A 17071-nucleotide genomic window follows, 5' to 3' on the forward strand; every position below is an offset into this window, starting at 1 on the left:
AATTACGACACTTAAAATGAAGTGGACATTTAAATGAAGAGCCAGAACATCACCAAAGCCACACCTACCTGTTTAAGACATCTGCTCCGAGATGCCTAGCCTAGCTAGGGCCTCAGCGCAGTTGACCCCATCTGATTGGAACTTGCTTCCTGCTGGTTTTGGGGAAGGGAAGGCTGATAGTGGGTAGGAGGAGGTGAAACCATGGGAGAAGCTTAGTTCTGAAGCTGGGAGTCCAGCCCTATGGAACTTCTTTACTGAGAGTAACTCTGCCTGTTTCCTCAGTTCTCCAGGCCGGAGTTTGTCCTGATGGCTGGAGAGGCCCCGGTGACCTTGTATTTGCCTGGATCAATTGTGGTAACCTCTGGGTTAGACTGGGCCGGGCTGAAGGGTGGTGCGTGGCCAGCTGAGCAGTACCCGAGGCTGGTCAAGTTCCGAGGGCTTACCCTGTCCTCCAGGAGCCTACCGGCCCTTGCCGAGTCACATTGCTACTTGACATCCATCCTTTAGCACCCTCTTCCCCTTTTGGAAGAAACCTCCGTGACTTCTCACCAAGTCCTGCTTGTCCTTCCAGACGGGCTCTGTCTTCATCATCCTACTTAGTCAGGAAATATTGTTGAAGCATCTAGTAGGTGCCAGGCAATGCTCCACACCCCAGATCTCTTGATATGAAAAAAAAAACAGATATTCCTTTTCACACGGAGTCTGTGTTCCAGCCTTATGCATTTATTTTCTGAAGAGGAAAAGTCAATCTCCCTCCCCTTGGTCTGCTGGCTCAACCCAGGCAGACCTGGGCTGGGGGTGAGTGACAGGCTGTCCCACCCGAGGCTCAAGGAAAGAGCTTTGGTGGTGTTAGTCCATTGTGGGTACAGCCACTGCCTGCCTTGCTCTGAGATGTTTGACTGGGACCCTTCCTGAACCAGCACTCCGGGGAGGAGGGGAGAGACGTTGGAATATATAAGCGGGTAGCTGCCCTGAGTGAAGGTTGGCAGAGGTCGCAGGGTAGGGAGGGGGAGGAGGAAACTGGAAGGGGCCGGGGCACCAGGGAACAGAGAAGCTGCAGCCAAAGCCCGTTACCAGAGCCCGCTACCAGAGCCCGCTACCAGAGGTGGGCAGGCAGGGCCGCCGTGGATCCAAGCTCTTTGTGCATAATGGGACGTCATTTAGAAAATGCACATTCAAACATACAATCGTTACAAGTTTCAAGAGGACAACTGCAAAGCATTAAACTCAAGCATGGGCATGTATGTTACACAACAACCAGGACACACAGGTGCGGATGAGCAGGAGCCAGAGTGGCTTAGAGTGTGCCCCGTGGCCGTCCCTGCTGGGGTCGGGGGAACACCGCCTCCCAGGGTCCCCAGTCCCGTGCTGGGAGTGCAGCTGCCGCGGGTGTGGGAGGGTCATGGTGTGGTGGCAGGCTTGGTCTCAGTGGAACTAAAGCCATCCGCAGTGTCCATCCATGACTGTCTTTTAGTGAAGACATTCTGAGGCGGTCTGGGCCAGGCCTCAGGCTAGGCTTGGGGCACAGGGGATGCTTAGCCCTCATCCTTAGGGAGCAGGGCCCCTGAACACTAGGAACCAGGGGAGCAGAGAAGGGAGTGGGTGGCTCAACCCTCCAGCTTGCAGACAAGAGGTCCTGAGCCCGACCTGGAAACCTGGTAGGAACTGGCATGAGAGGATGGAGGGGAGGGCACCAGGGGCAGTGGGCAGTGTGCGCAGAGATGCGGTGCGACCGATGGGCTCGGCGGAGGTGACAGTGGTCGGGGTGGGGCTACAGAGGCGGATGCATCTGGAATTAATCTGAGCAGGGCGAGGGCCAGAAGGCAGACGCTGCTCCACATCTTTGGATGCACCTCTGCAGATCAACTGCTCGGTTCACAGCAATCCGCTAAGCTCTAGCCCTCCCTCCTCCTTGGACAGGTGCCCGCCCAGGTCTCTCTGTTGTGCTCTGCGTTGACCTGGGGTCAGTACTGCATGGTTCATTACTCTGAGGGGGTATGGCTCACCATTGTGGCCCTGGGAAGTCCTCTTGGGAAGTGGAGCCCCAGGGATTTTTGCAGGGGAGAGACATCCTCTACATGAGGCCCCCCAGCCTTCCTGGCCCCTGCAGAGCCTGGCAAAGAGCAGGGATTTGAGTCCAGTTCTGCCTTTTGCTAACTGTGCAACTCTGGGCTGGTCCCTTACAGTCTCTGAACCTCGCTTCTAATCTGCTGAACAGGAATCATAAACATACTTGTCTCTTAGGTTGTCAGTTAAATGAAAAAATACGCATAAAGTGGTTAGCACGGTAGCTGCTGCTGCTGCTGCTAAGTCGCTCAGTCGTGTCCGACTCTTCGTGACCCCATGGACTGTAGCCCACCAGGCTCCCCCGTCCCTGGGACTCTCCAGGCAAGAGCACTGGAGTGGGTATCATGGCCTTCTCCAATGCACGTAAGTGAAAAGTGAAAGTGAAGTCGCTCAGTCGTGTCCGACTCTGTGCGACCCCATGGACGGCAGCCTACCAGGCTCCCCTGTCTCTGGGATTTTCCAGGCAAGAGTACTAGAGTGGGTGCCATCGCCTTCTCCGAGCACAGTCACTAGCCCGTGGTAAAGACTCCACGTCTTTCAGTTATTGTTACGGTTTATACTGTTCTTGTTTTCAGACCAAAAGAGTGAAGTCCTACTTGGCTCTCAGGGACCTCTGTGTGGTGCTGCTGAGCGGGCAGTGCCTGGAGGTGAAATGTGACATCACATCAACAGTGGGAGCTGTCTTCAGTGCCATTGCATCCTTTGCCAGCCTTGGGGAGCTCACCTACTTTGGCTTGGCTTACATGAAAGGTGAGTGGCTCCCAGGTAGCCCACAGCTGGCCTGATGCCTCAGGCAGCCCTGGTGTCTTGGTGTGTGTGTGCTAAGTGTGCTCAGTCACACATTTGTTCCGACTCTTTGTGACCTCATGGACTGTAGCCCACCAGGCTCCTCTGTCCATGGAATTTTCCAGGCAAGAGTATTGGAGCAGGTTGCCATTTCCTACTCCAGGGGGTCTTCCTGACCCAGGGATTGAACCCTGGTCTCCTGTATGGGCAGGTCGATTCTTTACCGCTGTGCCACCTGGGAAGCCCAATGTCTAGGTCCCCGAGATCTGTGCCCTCTAACAAAACTGCCCAAGACTAGGATGCTGCACTTGCACAGCTAGATACAGAGCGCCCGCCCGAGACAGAAATGGGATAAATGCTCAGCTCCGTGCTTTCTAATTTTATTTTTATAAGGTGGTCTGCTGCTGCTGCTGCTGCTGTTAAGTCACTTCAGTCGTGTCCGACTCTGTGTGACCCCATAGATGCCAGCCCACCAGGCTCCCCCATCCCTGGGTTCTCCAGGCAAGAACACTGGAGTGGGTTGCCATTTCCTTCTCCAATGCATGAAAGTGAAAAGTGAAAGTGAAGTCGCTCCGTCGTGTCCGACCCTTAGCGACCCCATGGACTGCAGCCTTCCAGGCTCCTCCGTCCATGGGATTTTCCAGGCGGGAATACTGGAGTGAGTGGGATGCCATTGCCTTCTCTGATAAGGTGGTCACTGGGAGGCAGATAAGTGATATCTCCTCTGAGATAAACATTCATACTTTCTTTTCTGGGTGCTAAGTTTCTTTTCACTGGCACTCTCGTCTTTGTTCCCTCTTCTTGGCCCCTCATGGACCCGACAGAGGTCCTGTGCACTAAATCCAGACAACCTGCTTCTCCTATACTCAGTTGGCTCTTGTCTCACCCTTCGGGCAGAGCTCAGAGCTGTGAGTCTGAAGCGTGGTGCCTGCCCGGCTGCTTTTCCCTCTAAACACTCTCTACTTCCATTTCAGGTAAAGAGTTCTTTTTCTTGGATGCTGAAACCAGGTTGTGCAAAATAGCCCCTGAAGGCTGGAGTGAGCAGCCCCAGAAGAAGAGCTCCCCAAATGCCTTTGTGCTCTTTCTAAGGATAAAGTTCTTCGTGAGTCACTACGGGCTGCTCCAGTGAGTGCTGCAAACTTCTTGGTTTGTTCCTTAGGTCGTTTATGTCTGTCCAGGCTGACATTAGAGATAATGGGTAGGCAAGTGCTTGGCAAGTTAATGTGTGCACACATTACAACAGTTACTGCACCTGGTCTTCTTTTTCCTGGGTTCCAATATGACAGAAAAGGGGGAAAAGTCAGTGTTTGGGGACAAGCCCTGGTCAAAATGAAAGCTTTACCCTTTTGTTTCAAACATATGCCAGTCAAGGTCAAGCTCTCTCTCCCCTGACCCCAACATGCCCACCTCCCAGGAGCTCAGTGATGAGGATGGGAGGAGAGGGTCACGGCTTTGGGACTGGATCACTCTCTCTATTCCTTTGCTTATTAGACATACCATCTGACTAAGTATTCGTTTTCTTACTTGAGCCACAAGAACAAACATCTCCATGGACATGGTGGGAAGTGAGTAACCCTGTGTCTTGGGTACAGAATAGCCCTCAGCAAGTGACAGGAGGCACGGTGTGGATAGACAAGCTCACCCTTGCGTTACTGGCATTGCCCTCTGGGTTCCACTGACTTGTGTCCCATCTTCTCTCCTTTTTCTGCTTCGCAGACTGAGGAATCCCTCTGGCTTTAGTGCTCTCCTTTGTCCTCAGCGTTCCGGTAACCTTTATTCCTGCATCTCTTTGGCAGGCACAGCTGGACAAGGCATCAATTTTACCTGCAACTTCGGAAAGACATCCTGGAGGAGAAGCTGTATTGCAGCGATGAGACACTGTTGCAGCTGGGGGTCCTTGCTCTGCAGGCTGAATTTGGCAGTTACCCAGAGGAGGTAGGTGTGGAGATCAGGGGCCCTTGGGTGGGGTCACTAGAGAGGCAGTTATGGGACACTGGGGAGCTGTTGTAAATGTGAAGACTGAGCCTGTGTTCTTAGCACCTACCACTGAGATTGGGGTAAACTGCATCCACCCGCCCACCCACCCACCCATCCATCCATTCACCTATCCATCCAACAAGTATCCATCAAGTGTTCTTTGCTCGGCTCTGGGGGATACAAAAATGAACAGGTCAAGTTTATACATTGTAAGGTAGTTCTAACCTAAAGTCTTGCCTACAACCAGTAATGTACTAATTTATTGGGCTCATCATCACTGGCTTTCAGATGTTTTGTGCCATGACCCCAATTAAAAAAAAAAGACAAACATTATAACTCAACCTGTACACATGTGTCCATGTAACAGAAGTGAGGCAAAAGTTTAGGAAATAAGATGCACTTATGTGATACACACTGGTATTTCCTATTATAGTCTAGTTAATTTATAAGTGCTGGTTATGAAGCACTCACAGATCACCCATGGATTACAGGCAGCAGTTTGAAAACCATTTTTCAGGCTTCACCAATATCTCGCTCTCTTCCCAGCACATCTTCAGAAGTTGCCTCTATGTCTGGAGCCGTCTAAGTCCCTCTTTATCCCCTTGCATTTTTCACCGTCTGGTATGGAGTATCCATTTCCTTATCAGTCTTGCTGTCAGTCTCTCCATTAGAATGGAATCCACCAGACGGTAAAGATTTTGTTTGTTTTGTTCTGCTGTTTCCCTCACGCCAAAGCAGAGCCTCAAACATGGGGAGTTTGCTCAAGACCAACTGATCTGAGGAGTGGGTGGATGAACTGAGTACAGGCTCTTGGCTGGATAACACTGTGGATAAAGTCATCCATCAGGAAAGTCAGCACCTTGCTTGTCAGGGAAATGTAGTTCAGTTCCCAACACCCAGCCTTCTCTGACCCTCACTTTCCTGCTCCCACTTCATCTACAGGGACTGAGACCTCACTTTCCTGTCTTGGCATGTCCCCACCCTACCCCCTGCCTGGGCAGGCAGTCTCCCAGGGCCAGCCTAGCCCACATAGCCCCTCCCTGCCCCTTTGGCAAAACTCCAGGCCTGTCACTGCTTGGAGCCCCTTCGTGTCTCCTCGCTTCTAGAGCTGGAGTCCCATCCACGCCTGGGCCTGCTCACTCCTGCCCGTGTGCTGCTACTTTGAGGGGGTCTTGGGAGGAGAACGGCCCAGGCACATGGAGGGTGCTGTAAGCCACGGGTGCCCTGGCGACAGTCGCCATCCTTGTTGCAGCCTCTAGTCCAGCCCTGTGATGGCTCCTACAGACAGGGAAGTGTGGCCTCCCGGGGCAGTGTTGGGCTGACCTTAGCAGGCTCTATAGATTGAAGGAGTTTGTGAGTCAGACGGAATGAGATCCAAACCCTGCCTCTTTTGTTAAGTAGCCACATGGCATTAGACATTATTTCTCTGTCTCAGCTCTTTATCTGCAAAATGGAAATAGGAGATAAGAGTAGGTCAGAACTACTGCAAGCGTGGAAGGTGGTGATGTATGCTGAGGCCCCGCGACGCAGCTGCTCTTTGCAAGTTTTCCTGCCCTGCCCTGGACTCAGGAGCGCTCTGCTGGAGATTTCCTGCCCCGCCCTGGACCAGGAGTGCTCTGCTGGAGAACAAAGACCAGCTTTCAGTCTGTGGATTCAGACATACAGTTTCAACCTGATGCCCTGGATCTAACGCTGAGAGTTGACAGAAACAGTAGGCCAGGTCCACCGAAGGCAGCCGGGAGCACACAGGCCCAGACCCTCCCACACGTTCTGCAATCCGGGCCCAGACCTCACCCTGGGCACCCCATTCTGGTGCCCCTTGCGCCCATCAGCTGCCCGGCTTCTGACTGGCCTCACCTAGTTTCTGCCTCAGCCTGGATCTCACCCTTCACCTTCAGCTCCTGCTTGAGATCCTGTCTCACCACCTCTGCTTCTGCTCTGGCCACCGGTGTGGTTCCAAGGTATTCTCTGCTGCCCCCATGTGGCTTCTAAAGGCGGACCTTTTCCCTTTCTTGCACGCCCGTGTGCATGCATGCGTGTGTGTGAAAGTAACAGATTACACATACCCGTTCATTTGGGCATCTACTCGCTCAACCCTAATTTATGGAGGGCTTGCTCCTTGCTTGCATCATCTAAGCCTGTGTCAACCCTGCAAAGCTGGTGTTATTTCCGTTGCATTTTATTTAAAAAATTTTTTTAAATAATTTTATTTAATTGTTTGTTTTTGGCTTTCCTGAGTCTTAGCTGCCGTGCAGGCTTTTCTCTCGTTGTGGTGAGTGGGGCTTACTCTCTAGCGCACAGGTTTCTCACTGTGGAGGCTTTTCTTGATGCAAATCACGGGCTCTAGGGCACGAGGGCTTCAGTGGTTTGGGCGCGTGGCCTCAGCAGTGGTGGCCCCCGGGGTCTAGAGCACAGGCTCAGTCATTGCAGTGCTCGAGCTTACATGCTTGCTCCGAGGCACGTGGGATCTTCCTGGATCAGGGAACGAAAATGTGTCTGGGGCACTGGCAGGCAGATTGAAGAATTGTGCCTCTGTGAGGTTAGGTAAGCTAGTGAGAGCACAGTTGGGACTCATTTCTAGGGCCCTGCTATCCTATGTGCCAGCACTGCAGTGGGCATGTCAAAGGGCATAAGGAGGTCTCAGAGTGCAGGCCTCTCCCTACATCTGGGTCACTGAGTGAGCAGGAGGAGGGGGCTGGCCCGTCCGGAGCTGCAAGGATTTCACGGCAGCCTTAGTTAATGGGCCTCGAGGCTGGGCAGTGCTGCCAGTCAGATCCAGGAAGGAACCTCGTGTGCCCTTCTAAGGGGTGGATATTTTGTCTGATAAATGTTTCTGGTGCCGGGGGAAAAAACATGATTTGGAAACCACTGCAGTGAAAGACTGGAGGCACTGATGAATTGTAAGCTGGGAAGTAACATGATTACATTTGCATTTTAAAAAGGGAGACAAAGACAGTTTGGTACAAAAATAAATCTCCTTAATCACATCATTGCAGCAGAACAAATTTCCTCTGGGTGCATTCTCCTCCAGCCTTTGATCACACATGGGGATTTTATGCAGTTGTAAATGTTGCCACATTTGATTTGCATTCTGCTTTCTCACTCAGTAGTATGTCTTCCCTTGGCCTTCCTAATGAGCTTTTGGGATAACCACGTGGCGTGCCTCACTAGGGCCGGAACTTGGCTTTCTTATTTGTTTTCTCGCTCGTGGGCGTCACCTAGAGGCTCCATGGAAGTGCGCATAACCACTGACAAAGAAAGAAATACTGATGCTGGAGCTCTTTTAGTTTCATGCTGACTTCTGTTGATCTGACTTCTTTAGTTCTAGCAAAAGGATGCTGGGTCAAAGGTCCTACACTTTTAAAAAATGTTTAATGTCCTAAACAATTTTAAAAAATGCTTGATAGACTTCTGTTTTAGAACAGTTTGAGGTTCTTAGCACAATTGGGTGGAAGATGCAGAGATTCCCTACGTGCCCTTTGGCCCCACATACGCTTCCCCCACTCCCATCGTCTCCTTCTATCAATTCCAATTTATTGCAGCTGATAAGCCTACGCACTGATGTATCCTTATCCTCCGGAGTTCACAGTTACTATTAGAGTTCGCTCTTAGCGTTGTACATTCTCTACGTTTGAACAAATTGATAATGACAGATATCTATTCTTACAGAATCATACAGAGTAGTGGTTTTTTTTTTGGCCACACCACGTGGCTTACAGTGTCTTAGATCCCCTACCAGGGACTGAACCTGGCCCTGGCAGTGGCCTAACCACCGGACCACCAGGGAATTCCCCAGAGTACTTTCATTGCCTTGAAACTCCTCCGTGCTCCCCCTCCTCCTCCCCTACCCCTGGCAACTGCTGATCTTTTCGCAGTCTCTATAGTCCTGCCATTTCCAAAATGTCATAGAGTTGGGATCATACAGTACATAGCCTTTTCAAACTGGCCTCTTTCACTTAGTAATATGCATGTAGGTTTCCTCCATGTCTTTTCAGCTTGATAACTTATTTCTTTTTAGTGCTGAATAATATTCCATTGTCTGGATGTGCCAGAGTTTATTTATTCACTCACCAACTGAAGGACCTCTTTTGCTTCAGAGTTTTGGCAGCTGTGAATAAAGCTGCTGTGAACACCCATGTGCCGATTTCTGTGTGGACATACGTTTCCATCTCCTTTGGGTAAATACCAAAGAGATGATTGCTGGATCATATGGCACAAATTTGTTTAGTTCCATAAAAAATTGAAGAACTGTCTTCCCAAAGAGGCTTAACCATCTTGCACTCCCACCAGTAACTGAATGAGTTCCGGCTCTTCTGCATCTTGCCAGCACTTGGTGCCAGTTTCCGGGTCGGGGCCATTCTAACAGCATCTGAACGCTTTTTTGTGTACTGGATTACCAAGCAATTTCTTCCTCTCAGTGTCTCTGAGCTGAGCTCAGAACTGGCATGGGCCAGCCCTAGGCTGGAGGATTCTGTCTCCAGCCACACGGGGACTCCTGTGCCAGACCAGGAACATGGGGATGTAGTGGATGCTGTGCCGTTCCTGGCAGACCCCCTCATCAGACCAACGTGCCCATTCCCAGCCCCGAAAAGGCCAGATGCTCCCAGTTTCCAGTTGCCTCCCTCATGGACAGTTGCCCTCAGCTTGTGTCTTGCCCAAGATTAGGCTGGTATTGGCTTCCTGAGACTAGGATGGGCTAATTCAGGAACACCAGGGAAGGGTCAGCTTTTCTATCTGCCAAGCTCTACCTTCCTCACTCCTTCCTGTGAACCTTGAGACCACTCCTCCAAAATGTCTGTGTACCTCTCCGTGCCCCAGAGTCCGTACCAGGGAACTCAGTATTGCAAAGTGAGTGATGGCGAGCCACAGTGTTAGCAGGGCTGCAGCCTCAGGTTTCCAGAAGAGTCGGCGCCGAAGGCTCAGGCCTGGGCTGTTGGTGCCAGATCTTCTCTTGTTTGGGGGATGCTTCTTGATCACTTTGTTGTGAAGAGATGGTGCCATAGACAAGCCTCCCTTGAGAGAGGGGGCAGTGTGCTGGTAGCGCATGCAGATAGAAGTGCTGAGTGAATATATAGGAACACAGCTTTAGAGCCAGGGTTTCACTGTGCCATTGGGGAAGTGGCGTGACATTGCGGAACGGGCGAGGGCTTTGTTTCTGTCACTTCCAAATGGTGTGAACTTAGTTCTGTTAAATGACTTTCTTTCTTGTTCATTTGGCTCATGTTGGCAATGACAATAATAATACTGTCCTCTTATGATTACCTGGAGGATAGAAAGAGCTAATATGTTCTGGGGACCTCCTGGCATACAGAAGGGGGTCAAAAACAGGTGGCTTCTTTCCCCTTTCCCTTCTGTTTCTGTTACGTGGTTTGGCTCAATCTCTACTATGGTAGAATATGATATTCAGTGGGCACTTCAAAAGAGCATCTTTTCCCGGGGCCCCTAACTGAGTTGCGACTGCAGACAGGCTTCTGTTCTGCTCAGAGTCTTATAGAAGCTGTCTTGGCTGTGTCCCTTTTCTTCTGCATCTTTCCAGCAGGTAGAGAACAAAGCCTATTTTCGAGTTGAAGATTATATCCCTGCAAGTCTCATTGAGAGGATGACGGCTCTCCAGGCCCAAGTCGAAGTCTCAGAGATGCATCGTCTGAGCCCCATGCTTTGGGGAGAGGATGCTGAGTTGGAGTTCTTGAGGGTGAGGCCTTTGGACTCTTGAGGGGGCACGTAGTCAGCAATACCCTCCAGAGATTTCCCTGGGGCTGGGTGTGCTCAGAGCCACAGGGAGATACAAGCACAGGGCTCGAGACTTTTGGAAGTAGATGGCATTGGAAATGATCCCCCAAATGAGCAGGATTTACTGGGCCAGGGTGGGCATGGCAGGCCCTTTCTTCAACCTTGGAGCTCACACTGTCAATATTCTGTGAGTGGGGGCAGGCCACATTTCTTGTAGAGACATTTTTGACATCTGAAGTGCAAACTTGAGTGTGAGCCAAAAGCGAAGTCTCTTATGTTGGTGCACAGAGCCTCCAATGCACAGCTTTTGCTCAGTTCACAACTTAACACCCGGAGTGGACCAGGCACTACAGGAAACAGACAGGAAGGACGTGCTTTCTGCCTCTGGGGAGTTTAAGTTTTGCAGAGAGGACAGAAGGGGACCCAGAGGCTTGCAGCACTGTGAGAGCTGATAGCTGCCCAGTGAGAACAGAAACAGTACCAGTTACTCTGCTTCAGGACAGGAGGGGCTGGCCGCTCTGCCCGTGCAGATAGAGCTGGGGGTGGGGGAGAGACATGTGGGAGGGGCCCCCGAGCATCACCAGGGTGATGTCCCTGGTGGGGCTTCTAGAGTTGGGGAGCAGTTTAAAAAGGGAACTCCAGGGCTTTTATATTTCTTTTTACAATGTCTCCTGAGACAAAAATATTCTGTTTTCTAGCTTTCGATAGAGATAGTCTTTTGAAAGCAGAACTGCTGAGGTGAGGGCTATATTTTTTTTGGTCAGTCACTTGGAACTTTCTGCAGCACTTAGTACAGTATAAACACTTGAGTGTTTCATTTGAGCAGCTCTGGGAGAAAGGCGCTCAGTGTGTTCCCTAATCCAGCCTTTGTTCCGGTTCCTTGCTAAGTGGATGCAGCATTCCCTTGACAATGAACAAGTGAGCACTTCAAAGCCATGAGCACACCTCTGGTGGAGAGAGGGTGCAGGACCACAGAGCCAGCAGAGAAGCCAAGGATTTGGGTCTGCAGGCCTCTGCGCAGCCCTGGCTTAGTGTGCCTGGCTCGTTGTGTCCCTTCTTCCTCTCATTGAAGGATGACCAGTAGTTGTAAAGGAAGCCACCAACTCAAGGAAAAATGTGGAAACTTTTTTGGGGGATATCGTTTTCAAATTAGTTGATTTACAATACTTCATTAATTTCAAGTATATACAGCAAAGTGAGATATATATATATATAAATGACAACCCACTCCAGTATCGTTGCTGGGATAATCCCATGGACAGAGGAGCCTGGTGGGCTACAGTCCATGGGCTTGCAAAGAGTCAGACATGTCTCAGCGACTAACATACACACACACACGCACACACACACACACACACACACACACACACACACACACACGCAAATAGGCTTCCCTCATGCCTCAGACAGTAAAGAATCTGTCTGCAGTGCAGGAGACCTGGGTTGGATCCTGGGATCACAAAGATCCTCTGGAGAAGGGAATGGGTATCCACCCCTGTATACTAGCCTGGAGAATTTCATGGACAGAGAAGCCTGTCGGGCTACAGTCCATGGGGTTGCAGTCAGACACAACTGAGTGAATGCACATTCACTTTTCACTTCATTCTTCCCCAATGAGACAACACCATCCATTTGTATGTGTTCATCCTTCCCTCTTTTGTCTGTGCATTCACATGTGTACATGCACTTACGTTTAAAACTGGATTTATATTATATAGTCAGTTTTGTGGGCTGTTTTTAAATCTCATCTCACTATTGAAACTTTCTTTTGAATCAACACATGAGGTACCCCAAATTTTTTCTCAGTATCCTGTTATTTGACACATAAATTATTGTAAATATGGGACTATTTTAAACAACACTGAGATTCATATTTTTTTCTGCATATGTCTTTAGCTGCATTTCTGCTTAATTTCTTAAGGATAGACTCTCATGAGTAGAATCACAGGGTCAAAGGTTAGAAACATTTTATACAATGTTGGCATATACTGCTGACAGTCTACATCACAGACATCTCTGTTCATTTCTTGTCCCTTCTTCCAGGTTGTAAATGTCCAGAGGGCCTTGGATCCCCAGAACTCAGCACAGAGACCAGTTACTCCAATAAACATTTCCTGGCTTATTTAGTTATAGCTCCTGGTGGCTCCCTTTTCCATTATCAGATGACACCTATTGGCCTGCGCGTCACTGATGACTAAGGCTGCTAGTTCATCAGATTTGGCGAGAGTCCAGTTTGGGTACTGCTGCTGGCAAGATTCACACCTATATTAGCATGTTAATCTCAGAACAACTTGTTCAAGGTTAACTTGGTGTTTTCCAAACTTCTTCAACCATGGAGCCATTTTTCCACATAACTAGGGATTGCCATATGCTGTTAAAATATTTTCTTTTTGTTGTTGAAGTCATACTGATTGTACCTTGTATTTTTTCCCACTTAGCATTATAACCTATGCATTCCCCAGACAAATACAAATGCTTTGTAAATATCCCTTGCAAAGCTTGCCCAATAATCCCTTTTAAGGTGGTACCTTTGTGTTTAGTTGTTCAGTCATGTACTACTCTTTGTGACCCTGTGGACCAGTTTCCTCCATCCAAGGGATTTTCTGAGCAAGAATACTGGAGTGGGTTGCCATTTCCTTCTCCAGGGGATCTTCCAGACCCAGGGATCAAACTGATCTCTTGTGTCTCCTACACTGCAGGCAGATTCTTTACCTCTGAGCCACCAGCTTCCCTTACCTTTAGGTGATACCTTTTAGGTAGGACCCTATAGGTGGTGGTTTAGTCACTAAGTCGTGTCTGACTCTTGCAACCCCACGGACTGTAACTAGCTAGCCAGGCTCCTCTGCTTTTGGGATTCTCCAGGCAAGAATACTGGAGTGGGTTGCCATTTCCTTCTCCAAGTACTCTATAAGGCGGGGCCTTTAGGAACATTTATTGCAAGGAACTAGTTTTCTCAACCCAACTCTGGAAGTCTGCACCAAACATCACTCTGATCAAAGGGTTTTGATCTTGGTCATTTGGTATATTTTCTTAGGACAGATTCCTGGAAGTGCAATGATAGGTCAAAGAAGGGCAGGCCTAGGAAGATAAAGGTTTTCTACCAACGAGAAGCAGGTGAAAGAGACCGGATGAGGAAGTCTGTCCCAGGAAAGCCCCGTAGGGTCCTGCTCTGTTACAGAACAGCACTGAACCATTTTAAAAATGTTGTGGGTCCAAGTACTTCAATATCATATCCCTTTCTATATAATTAAAAAATTAAAAATTAAAATCAAAACTAAACAATTTAAAAAATAAAAGAAAGTCTAATAGAGGCTATTCTATTGATGAATAGAATCTTCTACTGATGATGAATATTCGATAGAATTCTATTCTATCGAATAGTCTATTATTCTATTGATTCTATTCTAATGATGACTATTTTAGTGCTTTAATTTTTTTTTTAGAAATATCACATCAAATTCTTTAAAAGAATTTATGCAGTTGTTTTGGGTTGGCCCTGCTTTGTCGTACTTTAGGCACATGCTCAGTCTGGCCATTGGACATTTCAGCACTGATGTCTGGTAATACTGTTTTAGACGATGACGATGACAGTGACGATGACAGGCTCTTTCCAAAGCTGAAAGAAACAGCGAGATTCTGGCTGCAGAAATGTAATCAAGATCATGCAAAAGGCTATAGGTTTTGTAGGCAGTGTGACCTATCTGCACAGATTACTTATCAGTACAGGGAGAAAAGACAGAAAAGGGCTCGAGAAAGGAGCTCTCCAAAGCCATAATTTGTCCTCAGTTTTGTGAGGATGAGAGAGATTGGGCAGGATTTTGTCCCCTCTGCTCTGGGGTAGGATGAGCACCGGATTTCACCCTTGAAACCCTTCTGAGGGAGTTTCAAATGTGTGGAGAGCACATGTACACATTCTTAGCCCACTTGCCTTGAGCCTAGGTGCATCAGTCTTCTAGTAAGAACTGGAGTCTACCAGGTGAGGATGAAGATGGCAGAGACCAGAACAGAGACATGATTACCATTCAGACATAAAAAAAGAATATCTGGATTAGGTTTACACACCAGTCTCTGAAGATTTTGGTTAGCCTGCTGCAGTTCCCAGCTCTGACTGACCCTCAGGTTCCTGACAAAATTCTGTCTCCTAAACTGGAAAACTGAAGACAGATCTTGGACTGTGGGGACCCCACCCAATCACTGCCACATGCTGAGAAATGCCAGTGATTGCTCCTTTTTTCTGCAGGATGTTATCTTGTTTTAATAGTGCTGCTGATCATTTGGAAGGCTGCTTTCTGTGCCTGGGCCTCAGTTTTTCCCCCTGTAAAATGAAGGGGTTGTATCAGTAGTACTGCAGTAGGCTTTAGAAAAGAAATCCCTGTGAGATGATTCAGAAGAATCTGAATTCTACAACCTTGTTCAGGATATTATTATTTTCTGGTATCCCTTTCATAATTAATATCAGTGTTCCTAGCGTCTCAAGGTACTTCATTAGGGAAGGATTCCTTCATTCTATTAATAAAATATAACAACACCATCATATTAGAGGTGCAGAGAAATGCTGTAGTAAGGAGATATGTGTAGCTTAGTGTTTCCGAAACTTATTTGGCAATCTTACTCTTTTTTTCAGAACATCTGTTAAGGTTTTGTTTTTTTTTTTTCCTCATGGAATGGTTTGAAATCCATTATTTTAGACCAGTGTGCCTGTTTCTTCTTAATTGGCCTTGTTCTCATTCTAGGTCGCTCAGCAGCTCCCGGAATATGGTGTGCTGGTGTACCAAGTTCTTCCAGAGAAGACACGGCTGGAAGGGGAAATGGCTCTGGGGATCTGTGCCAAGGGTGTTATCGTATACGAAGTGAGAAACAACAGCCGAATTGCAACTTTACGGTTCCAGTGGAGAGAAATTGAAAAGATTTTGGCTTATGTGAGTGTCACTCAGTTGATATGACCCCGGCTTTGTTTTCCTTTGATCTCTTACCCCTTTAAAGGAACAATAGGTCAGATGATCTTCTCCTAAGAAGTTAAGCTCACAGCCTGTCAGCTAACCTGTACTCCGTTGACTATGGCATGTTTGGGAGAAGTCTACCAGGGGATTTGAGTCCCCTGGAGGCCACTTCTTCTGCCATCCTTCACCCAGGCCCCTGTCACCTCCACTGGCAGCCACTAGCCTAAAGGACTACACCTTCCCTCTGGGTGAAGTTCTTTTAGTTTGGGGAATCTATTGATTTTGGGAGTGGCAAGGTTGGGAGTGGCAGATGGGGAAGGAGAGTTTGAAGTAGGTGCAATGGAGTCTGCATGCTTTTGAAACATTTTCCTTTTATTTTAATTTTCCCTTTGCACACATAGTGGGGAGGCATCTGGTCTGTCTCCCATGGACTACAGATGTGAAAACATTTGTCAGTCATTAAAAAAAAATTACAGTAATAACACACCTATTAAATGTACAGTGTTTGAAATAACATTTGAACATCATTTATTTGAATTTAGTTACAATTAATTTTCACACTGCTCATGGGGTTCTCAAGGCAAGAATACTGAAGTGGTTTGACCTTCTCTTCGCCAGTGGACCATGTTTTGTCAGAATTCTCCCCAATGACCTGTCCATCTTGGGTGGCCCTACACAGCATGGCTCATAGTTTCATTGAGCTAGACAAGGCTGTGGTCCATGTGATAAGTTTGGTTAGTTTTATGTGATCATGGTTTTCATTCTGTCTGTCCTCTGATGGAGAAGGATAAGAGGCTTATGGAAGCTTCCTGATGGGAGAGCCTGACTGAGGGGGAAACTGGGTCTTGTTCTGATGGGCAGGGCCATGTTCAGTAAATCTTTAATCCAATTTTCTGTTGATGGGCGCGGCTGTGTTCCCTGCCTGTTGCTTGACCTGAGGCCAAACGATGGTGGAGGTAATAAGGACAGTGGCGACCTCCTTCAAAAGGTCCCATGATGCACTGCTGCACTCGGGGCCTTCCAAATGCAGCCTGAAGCAGCTGGCCCTGAAGCGGGCCACTGACGACCCACTCCTCTGCCGGAGACTCCTGGACACTCATGGCCATGTCTGGGTTAGTTTCTTGTGGGGTCACTGCTCCTTTCTCCTGGGTCCTGGTGCACACAAGGTTTTGTTTGTGCCCTCCAAGACTCTGTTTTCCCAGTCCTGTGTAAGTTCTGGTGGTTCTATGGTGGGGTTAATGGTGACCTCCTCCAAGAGGGCTTATGCCATACCCAGGTCTGCTGCACCCAGAGCCCCTGCAGCAGGCCACTGCTGACCTGCACTTCCACAGGTCAGTTTTCATTCCAATCCCAAAGAAAGGCAATGCCAAAGAATGCTCAAACTACCGCACAATTGCACTCATCTCACACGCTAGTAAAGTAGTGCTCATAATTCTTTAAGCCAGGCTTCAACAGAACGTGAACCATGAACTTCCAGATGTTCAAGGTGGATTTAGAAAAGGCAGAGGAACCAGAGATCAAATTGCCAACCTCTGCTGGATCATCAAAAAAGCAAGAGAGTTCCAGAAAAA

The 17071-nt window shown here is 48.5% G+C and overlaps 1 protein-coding gene across 6 annotated transcripts in view; it reads left to right on the forward strand.

Moving 5' to 3' along the window:
- The window catches only part of FRMPD2 (FERM and PDZ domain containing 2), a 99603-nt gene that overhangs the window by 42710 nt on the left and 39822 nt on the right, over positions 1 to 17071 (forward strand). For all 6 annotated transcript variants that reach the window (XR_015156613.1, XR_015156614.1, XM_086381274.1 and 3 more), the window contains 6 exons: positions 283 to 354; positions 2643 to 2817; positions 3828 to 3978; positions 4650 to 4788; positions 10367 to 10522; positions 15294 to 15479. Coding sequence is in view for 4 of the 6 variants with exons in the window: in XM_086381274.1 (XP_086237400.1) it covers positions 283 to 354; positions 2643 to 2817; positions 3828 to 3978; positions 4650 to 4788; positions 10367 to 10522; positions 15294 to 15479 (879 nt within the window). In the remaining 2 variants the exon portion in view is untranslated. The remainder of the gene's footprint in view (positions 1 to 282; positions 355 to 2642; positions 2818 to 3827; positions 3979 to 4649; positions 4789 to 10366; positions 10523 to 15293; positions 15480 to 17071) is intronic.

Source organism: Bos grunniens, chromosome 28 (genome assembly GCF_055505025.1).
Source record: "Bos grunniens cultivar Pamir isolate PY7600 chromosome 28, Bosgru_T2T1.0, whole genome shotgun sequence".
In the NCBI taxonomy this organism is placed as follows: Eukaryota; Metazoa; Chordata; class Mammalia; order Artiodactyla; family Bovidae; genus Bos; species Bos grunniens.